Source organism: Loa loa (assembly GCF_000183805.2).
Source record: "Loa loa unplaced genomic scaffold supercont3.391, whole genome shotgun sequence".
NCBI classification, from domain to species: domain Eukaryota; kingdom Metazoa; phylum Nematoda; class Chromadorea; order Rhabditida; family Onchocercidae; genus Loa; species Loa loa.
Window position 1 is genome coordinate 40,419 of NW_018108571.1, and position 11,908 is coordinate 52,326.

The window sequence follows — 11,908 nt, forward strand, 5'->3', positions numbered from 1 at the left end:
GGGTAACTCGTAATAGGGTACGCTTGGAATTAAAGCTGTATCATCAAACATCTGTAAGAAACGAATATGAGGCAGCTGAAGTGATAATTTTGACCGATAAAAATGAAAGAAACTTTACAATATCAACAAAATAACTCAACATTCCACATTACATCGAATAAGAATCTGGGGAACACCAAAGGCGTGAAACTGAGATAACAGCATCTTAAATAATCTATGAAATCGATCACAACTTACATTCTGCGGTGGAGGCCCAAAAACGGGAGCTTGCGAAGGAACACGAAATGGAGGACGAGCTGTTTGGACTTCACTTTCATTTTTACGATTTTTATTCTGTAAACCAGTGTTGAATTCGTCGTCATCGTAAATAACATATGATGGATCATCTTCATCAGGCCGGGCATGATATATATCTGAAAGTTATGATATATATCTGAAAGATCCTCGAAAATGCATTGGATATCAACACAAGTTGGTGAAATGTAATGTATGCCTATATTCTTTCCAAGCTTATTTGATTTCACAACAGGTTAATAAAAAGAAAATGACAGTTCCAATCAACAAACGATTTATATTTTATATTACTCTTAGATAACCATTTAGAGTGTTTGATGTTTCTAGAATTATTTCTTTGTATGTTTTGACACTACTAGGCGTGGACATAACGCGTGAAGTCCTTGGATTATGTGAAAATTATGAGCAGTAAAAAAAGAATGACAAAAGCGATTTTGGTCATTTTCAAAATTACCTTTGGGTGATGGAACATTTGTATGTGGTAGTGGAGCAGTGAAAAAGCGACCGTAATCATTTTCTGGCGGTATATTGGTGAAATTATTTTGCGCTGGCGGTGGTCCTGCAATCTTCTGGTCAAAACGTGACCTTCGTTCGCGACGATTCAACGGTGATGGTCCTTCAGGTATTATTGCTGGTGGTGCTGGTGGCATTGTAGGTCCTGATGCGGGTGGAGGCATGCCTGGAAAAATTTGTTTCATACAACAGATTGTCAAGGAATTAGTTCCATAATTTTTTATAATATTTATAAAGGTAACTGCGTACACAATCACAAAGGACTACATTAGTAATTTGCTGTGCAGTTTGCCTAAAAGATTTATACCACAGGAATTTAGAGCTCCTGTAAAGACTGAATAGTATCCAATCCTAAATCAACGTGACAGTGAATCATTCGAACAAAATTAAATTACAAGTGATTAATTTAACAAATTTATGTACCGTATTAAATCAGCCAAATTTAATAGTTCAAGCTTTACTTTGTTTTATCCTTTCGGCTTCAATTTGTTGTTGAAGCAGAGCAATCTGCGTCCTACAATGCAATGCAAATTCCTGGTGCTGCTGCTCATAACCTTTATAAGTTGCCAGTAATTGTGCATGGATTTCCGCCGCTTTCTTTGCATATTCTGCTTGTTGCGCATTTTTCCAGTTTTGATATAATAGCAGTGGATTTCGTAATTGCTGAAAATTATATCAAATAATTCATCATTTTTTTAAAATGCATTCTATAATGCATGACAAATATTTTATAGAATGTTATCGTGCTACATAATGTCAACCTCATCTCATTCAGAGATGCGACTGCAATGTTACTTCATTGTTTTACTAATACAATAAATACTAGGTTAATTCAATTATTACTAGTCTACTCTAATCAATTGATATATATGAAAAGAGATCGAAGTTCCAAGTAACCATCAAATACAAAACATACTTTATAACAACCATCGTCAAAATATTTGTGACCTTCCCAAACACCAATCAATTTCTCTAATTTTTCATTCACGATGGCTTCCTTAACACCCTGAGCTGTGAAAGCGTAGAGTTGCGGTACATACCGCGAAAGCATTTGTCGGATTGCGTCCAACTTTTTTCGCTGACTAAATTATGATAACTGGACTTTCAATAAATAGCAGTGCAAACTATGCAACTTCTAAATGATGAAAGTAATAATTTAACAAGTCTAGATCAGCAGATTGATCAAAGTGATTGTTTTGATGATTTTCATGCCTTTCAAAAGAACAGCAATTTTATTACGATCAGGAATAGCTTGGTGATCTAACAGTTTAAACTTTTCGAGGATACAATGGCTTTAACAAGCGTGCAATTTCCAGAAGTAATGGAATACTGAATAAACGGATAATCTTCGAATTTTACAAAGTGCAAAGCATCTGAATATCGGACTCTTTAAAATAATGGAGTTTCAAATAAAGTTTTAAAACAAGATATATGAATAATTCTCACCAATGATGAGCCCAATCGTTTATTAAATATAAAATATGAAGTTTGAATTGTTCAGTAGCACGTGGCTCCTTCACTCGATATAGTAGATACATCAGTATAGCTTCACGCAAGCGATCAGTTGTACATTTTTCGAATATCCATTTCTTGCTGTTCTAGAAAAATCAACGAAATAATAAAGGTGACATAATTTTGAAGTCCGAATATCTCGAAGAATTTCGAAAATAATGAAAGAAAAAACTGTCTTGACAAATAAAAACTAAGAAAGCATAAATTAAATGGAAACTCACTGAAATAACATCTTTACTACAATGACCACTAAGCTGATCGAGCATTTTTGAAAGGGGTTCAACATCCAACGAAACCTGCTCACATATGGATGTTATTTTGTCTGCTTCAGCCTTCTCGATTGCTATAGCAAGTTGGGCCTAAAAACACACAAGGAATAATTTTCAACAAAACTTCAGAAAGAAGAATTACCAAGATATAAATCCAAATAAAAACTATCGACAACAATTTGATTAATGCTTTAATTCGAAGAAGGAAATACAGTCGTGCATGTCCGCATATATATGGCATTGAATGGTAAAATAATGTCTGACTTTCGTATTGCAACAATTCTAACATTAAAATCATCGTCAGAAGCAACAATCAACACCTCTTTTTGCAATTCGATGGACTCAAATTGGGCCCTTAAGTTCGCCTCACTATCAGCAATTTGCTGGTTGAAAGTTGCAATTTGAGCCAAGGCTGCATTGGCGTCAAATTGTGGCACTTGTATGGCTGGTGGGGGAGCTAAAGTCGCAGGCGAATTTCCATCATTTACTGAAACCATAAAACAAGACTGTTTAATAGAAGCACTCATAAAACTACAAAAGAAAAAAACACTGCTTGCAAATTATTTACCGAAATGTAAAGCATTATAGACATTACCAGGCAGACGTTAAATCTCAGAAGGGATACATATAATGTTCCAAAGCACAGATTCATAACATTTTAAATATACAAAGAATGAATCTATTAACTGAATTACAGTTCAGGTCACTATACGTGATGGGCCCAAATGAAGGATAATTACTTCTGTATTTAGGCCCTTTACTATAACTTTTGCCTTTGAATTTTGCAACATGCAGCAACAAATAGCAAGGGCATATAACGTGGAAATTTTTGGAGGTTAATTATGACAGTCGTAGCTCCAGTATCTATGTGAACCGAAATTATCAAAGATATAATCACAAAAGATTTCGTTAAATTCATTTGATCGCTTATGTTTAGCTAAAATATTTGATGCGAAGATTAAAAATTATTGAAAAATTTCTTACACTTCTGAATTTCTTGCATTACTCGAAAACGATAGTAATCCGCAAATTCGCCACCATACAAAAAAGTAAAACGTGGATCGCCATACTGTTTGGCTCTCGTACGTTCCTCAAATTCCATTCCATTTTTCGCTACGAATTCTGCCAAACGATCAATGACATTTCGAGAATCTTCGTCTTCTGCAGTAATGGTGAGGAAGATAAAGAGCAAGGATTAAGATAACATTTTTTCAAAATTGAAAATCCTGCCTTTAAACTTAAATTCATGCATATTTTTGTCAAAGTTGTGGTAGCAATTTTTCCTTGTCCAATGATCAGAAAAAAGAGAAACGAAAGAGAGATAATAAATATCGGGATGTTTTACCTGGTGCTCGTGGTATTGATGTTGGACCTAATGATCCTGGACCTAGTGATGTTGGACCAAGCATAATTCATAGAAGCTGATTGTGTCCTCTTTAGGATAGTAATGAAACCTGCAAATATATCCGATTTCCTAATGGAAAGCAATCCAGCGGGAAACACTTCTTATCTCCCCCTGCCACCACGACAAAAACCAAATCTGAATTAACGATATGCCCGGACCACTAAATCTTAAACCATCGTGGCCGGCCCGGGTTTTCTAGGAAAATCCTGAGATTGGGAGGGTTGGGTCAACTGATAGGTGGTACGGGTCGATAGTGGTTAGCTAGTTGTGGGGAGCTGAGATTTGGGATGTCGCGGGGAAATCTAAAACAAAATGGGTACAGATTTATAACATAACGGTAGTCTATAATGATTTGATCGAAATTAAGGCGCAGTAACTTGTTTTCATTTCGCTGTATCAGTACCTTGAAATTATGGCAAAAACAACGATCGCTCCACCGACGGTACCTAAGAAAACTCCATCACTTACCTTTAAGGTACGTTATTTTCTATGGTTACTGTTGTTATAATTTCAGACCCGTTTAAATATTTATTGTTGTTGGGAAAGAGTGTACAGATGAGGTAAGAGATGAAATATATGCCATTCAGAATGCGTTTGATTGGAAAGTATTGCAGTAAATTAATGAGTAAGAGAGGAAGACAAGATGGAGGGATGAATTAACTTTTAATTAAGACGGTAATTGTTCAGTAATTATTCGACACGGAAAATATTTCAAGTGTTTGCACGGAATGATAACAATGAAGCGATCATGTCAAATATGGTAGAGTTAATCAGGTGGAAGATTTATGATCACGCAGTTGTGATCGGTTACGTTCAAGATTTACGTCAAACTAATCCCGTTCCCTATTTTACCAACTGCAGACTTTAATGCACCATGATTGTAGGACAAGGATAAGCCGGATAGTGTGCGAAGCAGTAATATCATTGCAGCAAAGGCTGTTGCTGATGCAATTAGAACAAGTCTGGGACCTAAAGGTTATTTCACTATTTCAAATTCAGTTACGATATGTTAGTTTTTTAACTGAACTACTTTTGGTTATCAGTCTTAACTTTGTTAAAAAAATTAGGTGATCAATGAGGATTGATGGCTTTATACGAATGCATATTTATTTCATGTTAGGGATGGATAAGATGATTGAAACGGGGAAAGGTGAAGTAACAATCACAAACGACGGTGCAACGATTTTGAAACAAATGAGTGTTATACATCCTGCGGCTAAAATGGTGAGATTTTACGACTTTTACTTTTTTTGCGACCTTCTACTTTTATTTATTCTGTACCTTCATCATCTCCCATCTCTTGAAATTTTTGCTAATATTTTACCAAATAGCATTTATTAATTGATGCCGTATTGACGGGTACATTACTATAAGGCTTAATTTGAAAAATACCGTTTTATATACCGGCCAAATCCAAATACTTTGATCCATCGAAACTTTTAAATCATTCCGATTGAAGTAGATCATAAAATTGAGAGTTATATTAATCGAATTGCTATTCTGAGACTATTCGATGGGACTTCATAAGGTCATGACTCTCATTTGGTTATGACATCCTATCAATCGGAGTTGTAATATAAAGTAAGAGTAATTTCAGGACATATGTTCCGGTTACTTCTTAATTAATATTGTTGCTATTAATTGAGCATACTATTGTGGAAAACTGATGAAAAATCCAAATCCAAATATCAAAGTATTCTCTTCTTTTAGCTTGTCGAACTATCGAAAGCACAGGATATCGAAGCTGGAGATGGAACGACAACGGTAGTTGTCATTGCCGGCGCGCTGCTTGATGGTGCAGATAAATTGTTAAACAAAGGTAATTCAATTGTATTGGTAATTCTGAACAAAAAGACATTAAAAGCAAAAAGCTTATAGAGTTGGTGGATCACGAAACCCTTCATTCTATTCCTACTCATATTTGAAATGCTGTTAAAAATATATGTTTGAAATGTATTGATCTGTGAAAGGGATTACTTTAGGAATTCATCCGACGACAATTTCGGAGAGTTTCCAACGTGCTTCAGTTCAGGCTGAAAAGATCCTGGAATCAATGGCTTCACCAGTCGATCTCGATAACGATGACCAACTTGCAAAAATTGCTACAACTAGTTTGAATTCTAAAGTAATTATTTCTTATACTTATTAATTTCTGTCTATAGTCTTCGTAATTCGATAAAAAAAGATCTCCGGAAACTTAGTTTTCGAGTGTCCTGACCATGTCAGCTTGGTTTTATCGTTTTTCCAAGGAAATGTAGTGAAGCGCCGCTTTCATTCAGCTTCGTCGTACAAGAGAAGGTTACTCATATAATAATAGTTTGAGATCGAGCAAGTTCTTATCAAGAGACCTGGAAAGGTGATCTATTATTTCTTACTGCTTGTTCATACTTTTTATTAGTATTTGGTTTGTTATTTTCTAAAAAAAAATTATTTTTTAGGTTGTATCCCAACACTCATGGTTGCTTGCGCCGATGGCAGTGAATGCTGTGAAAAAAGTAACTCATTATTTAGTTGGATGATATTTGTTAGAATTATATGATTTTCTTTTTTTTTTTAGAGATTAATCGTTGATTCGTGCCTTTATTCATGTGTAAAATTTTGCTATTTTAGATTATCAATACGGATGATAATAACGTTGATTTACGGATGATTAAAATCGTGAAGAAAGTGGGCGAAACTGTTGAAGAGTCTCGTTTAGTAGATGGAGCACTTATTGATCAGCGTTCCATGGGACGTGGTGGTCCAACTCGTGTTGAGAAAGCCCAAATTGGACTAATTCAGTTTCAGCTGAGTCCTCCTAAAACTGACGTATGCTCTTTTCCACCTCCATTCTGCAACTTATTGCTATCTCTATCTTACTGTTTGCTCTCTAATTTGTTAATTTGCATTAGATTATTTCGGAATTTTCGTTGGCGTTTTTTCTATGATTATTTTAGATGGAAAATCAAGTGATCTTGTCCGATTACACTCAAATGGATCGGGCTTTAAAGGAAGAGCGAACATACTTGCTTGACTTGTGCAAGCAAATCAAAAAGGCGGGATGTAATGTTTTGCTAATACAGAAAAGCATTCTCAGGTATTATAAACTTGTTTCTTATGTGAAATAGAGTTTCGATAACTAGAAAAGCATGATATGGAGACTAGGTGGTGATCGATGTCAGGAAAATTGATAGTTGGAAAGCTATCTTGTCCTCTTTTTCTGGAGCGGAAAGTGATTTTTGCGATTTTTTTTTTGAATAATGTTTTTGTCCAGTCCTGCACTGATCCATGATTCTAATAGGAAGTTAAGTAATAAAAGGAGGAAGAACTTCCACTTTCATATTTAAATCGAACTTTAAATTCTTTGATTTATAGTATTTGTTAAAGTTCACTTTTACATTAAGTAGTACTTGTTGAAGAGATGCGGTAAATGAGATGTCTTTGCATTTTTTGGCGAAAATGAAGATAATGGTAGTGAAAGATATTGAAAGAGAAGATATTGAATTTTACTCTCGCATTCTTGGTTGTCGTCCCATTGCGTCAATCGACCATTTCGTACCCGAAGCATTAGGTTCCGCAGACCTTGTCGAACAGATCTCAACAGGAGGAGAAGAGAAAATTATTCAGGTAAACTATTTCCATATTTGGCCGTCCTTAATACGTCGATGTCCGATACTCACGTTTTTAGATATAACAACAGAGTGAAACTCTATTATATATCATATCAGCTGCACACCATTAGTACTTGGAGAATAAAATCTATGTATTTGAGACGAGTGAATTAAATAGTTTTTAGGTTACCGGCGTGCAAAATCCTGGCCAAGCAGTTTCGGTTTTGATTCGTGGTTCTAACAAATTAGTGTTGGAAGAAGCAGAACGATCAATTCATGACGCACTTTGTGTTATACGGTGTTTGGTAAAAAAGAGAGCTCTCCTTCCTGGTTTGTCAAAATATTTAAAATTCATTTTTCATCAATTCCCTTTTTTCCAAAAGAAAACTAACTTTTGTATCGTCCCAAAAAAAGTCTTTTGATTATAGTAGTCCATGTGCTAATAAGGATATTTGCAGTCCGTAACCTCTTTTTCCACTTTAACACACTAATCCATCTCATTGATTTACCCTAACTGTGCTTTAGGTGGTGGTGCACCTGAAATGGAGGTAGCAGTGCAGCTGCGCCAACTAGCACAGGAAAGATCGGGTGCTGAACAGTACTGCTGGAGAGTTCGTTCTATTAATTACGTTTTTTGCGAAATTTCATAATGCATAGTGAAATCTCCTTTATTATAATGGCAAATATATCAATAATTTGGATTTCTATAATGTTTTTAGGTATTTATAAAGCTTCACGTGAAGCATGTAATGTTTTTTTCCGATTTCTTTTCAGGCTTTTGCGGATGCCTTGGAACAGGTTCCATACACATTAGCCGAAAATGCTGGTTTGAATCCGATAGCGACGGTTACTGAGTTGCGCACACAGCACGCAAATGGCAAAAAGAATCATGGAGTAAATGTTCGCAAGGTTAGTTTATTTATATACTTTTTAGAATAACTGTTATTCCTTTCTTCGGTGATTTCTGCTATCTGTACGACAAGTGTTCTCAGGATTAAAATCTTTACTCATAGAACTCCCACAAACTAATTTTCTCAGAGAGGCTATCGCTTTTCAGGGTTATGTTACTGATATCAGAGAAGAAAATGTGTTACAACCGCTTCTGGTATCGTCTTCAGCAATCAAGCAGGCTGCTGAATGTGTTCGCTCTATTCTCAAAATTGATGACATCGTAAGTTTATTGTGTTGAGGAATGATTTTTGCGAAACATTTTCATAAATTTTTATAAAACATAAATCCATAATTTATACTGAGTTTTCGTTTACTGTTTAGCGGGGTTCTTTCCAGTTTTAGTTTCTTTTTTTTTCTTCCTGCTGTAGTAGATAAAAAAGTAAAGCATGGATAAAGATACCACAATAATTGCTTGTCACATCATTTAAATATTATCTTGCAAAACTATCTTCCCTATACTGCGCTACTGCAGGCATCTATCTGCACGTCTACAGTACGGTAGTACAAGAAAGATACCTTTGCATTGAAAACGTTTAAGTAGAGCTGTTCAAGTAGTTAACAAGGTTTGTGTTGCAGGTGATGGCTGTTCGCTAATAAGACTGCATCCGTATTCTTCATGTTCACTCAATATCAAATTGTTGTTTCAGTTTACTGTTTTCCGTTAGCAATCCTATGACTTAACTACTGTGGAGTAAACTGTCAAATACATTTCTGGAAAGTTAAAAAAACTCCGGAGTTTTTGAAACTTACCAAGTTTTATTACCTTTCTACAGTCATTCTGTCAAACACTTTGTTCTCTACTTCGCTACATTTTTGCTGAAATATGTTATTTAAAAAAATAAAACAAAGCAAAAGTTTAGTTGTCCCGCACGATATTCTTTCACAAATACATCCCGCAACAGATGCTTATAATTTTTCTCCTTCTTTGCTTTCACCAGAAGCTTCAGCTCCAAACTCTGCAGCGTTACAGCCATCTTCTCTTTTGAATAGTTTACTGAATGAATTGAACGAAAAGATGTAGGTTTGGCAATGAGAAATCTAAATGCCCCGGGATAACAGCTAAAAGATATATTGGAAATTAATACTGGTATTCAGTGTGTAATTTTCATAGGTTTTGAATGAAGCATTCGAGTGGAATAATATATAGGTATATTGACAAACTTCCTTAACAATTCAAAAGAAAAAAAAAATTCTGTGACGATGAGATTTTAGCATGTATACAATTCTGTATTATCATTACATGCGGAGAGAGATGTATGACAAAAAACTATTTTATTATAAGCCGGGAAAAAATTTTGAATTATGAAGATAAAAATGTGGATTTTAGCAGACGGTAAATACAACGTTTATGACAAAAGAAGAAAGAATACATTTCATCCAATTATCAAGAAATGAAATAAATTGTTAGAAAAAAAAAAACTCTTTCAAGATCATTGAATCTTTTCATTAATTTCTAAAAGTTTTTGAAAAGGAAAAAAAGTGAGTTAGTCACGGAAATTTAGGAAACTAAAACATTGAATATGTTATTTAATAAAAATGAAATTGAATAAATGTTTATTAAATTAAAATAAATTCAAATAAATTTACTTTAAAATTTGTCTTCTAAGTTGATATTTTATCAATTGATATATTTAAAATTATGAAGCTATTAATGCTCTAATTATAAATGTAAAATATGCTAAAATGCAAAACGCAAAAAAAAAAAAAAAGAAAAAATGGTTTAATAAATTTGTAACGTTTTAAAAATTTTAATTAAAATTTATGATAAATTTAATTTTATACAATAAAATTATCATAAAAATCATGAATATATAATAAAATTTTTCATTTATTTATCCTTGATATGCAACTTTATCAATATTATCCATTTCATGACATCGTTGTAAATATGCCTTGAAATTTCCACACATTTTTGGTTCTGCTGAATGTGTTTTTTCTGTAAAAATTAATAATTTTATCATTTTTTTTTCTTTTTTTTAAAATTCTAAAATGAATTATCAATGAAAAATTAATAATCAATTTTATCATTTTTTTTTAAAATTCTAAAATGAATTATCAATGATATAAAAACTTTTGTTACTCATTAATCATAGCAAAATGATATTTTTAAAATTTGTCATAATTTTTGGATGATAATATTTTTTATTTAAATAATTGAATATTAATGAAATGAATGTAATTGTTATTATGTAATCGAATTGAGAAGACTTCTCAAATCTTATATTAATATATTAAAATTATTTAATTTTATTTGATTTCTTTCTATATTTAATTTCTAAATTATTGCTTTGTTCATTGAGTTAAATTACTTATATTGCAGAGTAATGTTGAATTAATGATTTTTATATAATTATAATGATAATATATTACTGATACGGATGATAATATGATTGCTAACATGATAATATATTACTGATATAAATTTCAATTACTAAATCAGTCAATGAACACAATGATATTTTTGATGATTACAAATTTATTAGCAAATTGATAATTTTTAATAGATAAAATTGTAAATTAATTACCTAAAAATGCATTGCTAATATCGATCTTTGGTTTAATCATTTCGATTGTAGATTGTGTCGATAATTTTGCTGCGATTAATTCATTTTCTTCATCATTTTCTGTTAGCATAGAAAAAAAAGCAATGAAAATTAAAAATATCGAAAAAGAAAGATTGAATTTTTTTTTTTTTGAAAAAAAGGGTTTAATAATTTTAAAAAAAAATTATTTTAAAGTATTTATAATTCAAAATTCAAAACATTTTTAATTGATAATTTTAAAAAGATTTATGTACAATAAAAGTATTCGTCTTTCTATGCTTTCTTTTTTTATTTCAAAAAAAAAAAGAAGTTGAAACCAGATGATGTTTGTCCAGTAGTTCGTTGTTCTTCATAAACTTCCATCCAATGACTTTCTGTATCTTCATCAACACAATTCTGATAGAATTTTGTTGCATGAAGCATTTCGGTTGAACCAGCTTCAAAAATTTCAATTTGAAAATATATCATTTAATTAATTATCATATCAGTAATGTAATCTTTAATTATCAATTTATTGCTCTCATTTATATTCTGTTAATAATTTAAAAGAAAGGGTAAATTAAAATGATTAAAAGTAAGGATGATTTTAAAATGCTAAACTAAATTAAAATATTTATACTTTTTTTTTTCCTTTTTAACTAATTATTAATGTCATCTGTTAAATGTATTCTATTTTAATTTATATTCATCATTTGCAATTATCATTGAATGTTTAAATTATAAATTAAGCTATATAAATCTTTCGTGAATATTATCATATAAGTTAAAAAAATAATTTGATAATTTATTTTAAGTCCAAACATTTATTAGTATTTCTAGACTTAAAAATAA

The 11,908-nt window shown here is 32.2% G+C and overlaps 3 protein-coding genes across 3 annotated transcripts in view; 1 reads left to right on the forward strand and 2 right to left on the reverse strand.

Moving 5' to 3' along the window:
- Positions 1 to 4,050, reverse strand: part of LOAG_18599 (calcium homeostasis endoplasmic reticulum protein) — a 7,237-nt gene extending 3,187 nt beyond the window's left edge. The window contains exons 1-9 of the mRNA XM_020451261.1: positions 3,934 to 4,050; positions 3,573 to 3,749; positions 2,909 to 3,075; positions 2,541 to 2,678; positions 2,254 to 2,405; positions 1,724 to 1,889; positions 1,269 to 1,470; positions 749 to 973; positions 238 to 413 (exon numbers count right to left, since the gene is read on the reverse strand). Coding sequence (XP_020304973.1) covers positions 238 to 413; positions 749 to 973; positions 1,269 to 1,470; positions 1,724 to 1,889; positions 2,254 to 2,405; positions 2,541 to 2,678; positions 2,909 to 3,075; positions 3,573 to 3,749; positions 3,934 to 3,997 — 1,467 coding nt within the window. The 5' untranslated portion in view covers positions 3,998 to 4,050. The remainder of the gene's footprint in view (positions 1 to 237; positions 414 to 748; positions 974 to 1,268; positions 1,471 to 1,723; positions 1,890 to 2,253; positions 2,406 to 2,540; positions 2,679 to 2,908; positions 3,076 to 3,572; positions 3,750 to 3,933) is intronic.
- Positions 4,051 to 4,355: 305 nt separating this feature from the next.
- On the forward strand, positions 4,356 to 9,384 carry LOAG_08729 (T-complex protein 1 subunit delta). Its single transcript, XM_003144262.2, has 14 exons — positions 4,356 to 4,468; positions 4,878 to 4,968; positions 5,114 to 5,217; positions 5,704 to 5,812; positions 5,976 to 6,118; positions 6,432 to 6,488; positions 6,604 to 6,801; positions 6,930 to 7,069; positions 7,392 to 7,599; positions 7,769 to 7,913; positions 8,109 to 8,194; positions 8,358 to 8,492; positions 8,641 to 8,754; positions 9,111 to 9,384. The coding sequence occupies exons 1-14, from the start codon at positions 4,406 to 4,408 to the stop codon at positions 9,126 to 9,128; spliced, it is 1,611 nt and encodes a 536-aa protein (XP_003144310.1). The 5' UTR covers positions 4,356 to 4,405; the 3' UTR covers positions 9,129 to 9,384.
- A 982-nt stretch (positions 9,385 to 10,366) lies between these two features.
- Positions 10,367 to 11,500, reverse strand: LOAG_08733 (hypothetical protein; the record flags this gene model as incomplete). The annotated part of the gene is made up of 3 exons (XM_003144263.1): positions 10,367 to 10,470; positions 11,060 to 11,158; positions 11,395 to 11,500. The coding sequence occupies 3 exons, from the start codon at positions 11,498 to 11,500 to the stop codon at positions 10,367 to 10,369; spliced, it is 309 nt and encodes a 102-aa protein (XP_003144311.1).
- Positions 11,501 to 11,908: the final 408 nt, after the last annotated feature.

Bases quoted from the DNA above. Each gene is read 5' to 3' on its own strand.
- LOAG_08729 (XM_003144262.2), top strand. From the start codon at position 4,406: ATGGCAAAAACAACGATCGCTCCACCGACGGTACCTAAGAAAACTCCA. The intron at 5,813-5,975 runs GTAATTCAATTG...GGATTACTTTAG, and splicing joins AGATAAATTGTTAAACAAAG to GAATTCATCCGACGACAATT. The intron at 6,119-6,431 runs GTAATTATTTCT...ATTATTTTTTAG, and splicing joins CAACTAGTTTGAATTCTAAA to GTTGTATCCCAACACTCATG.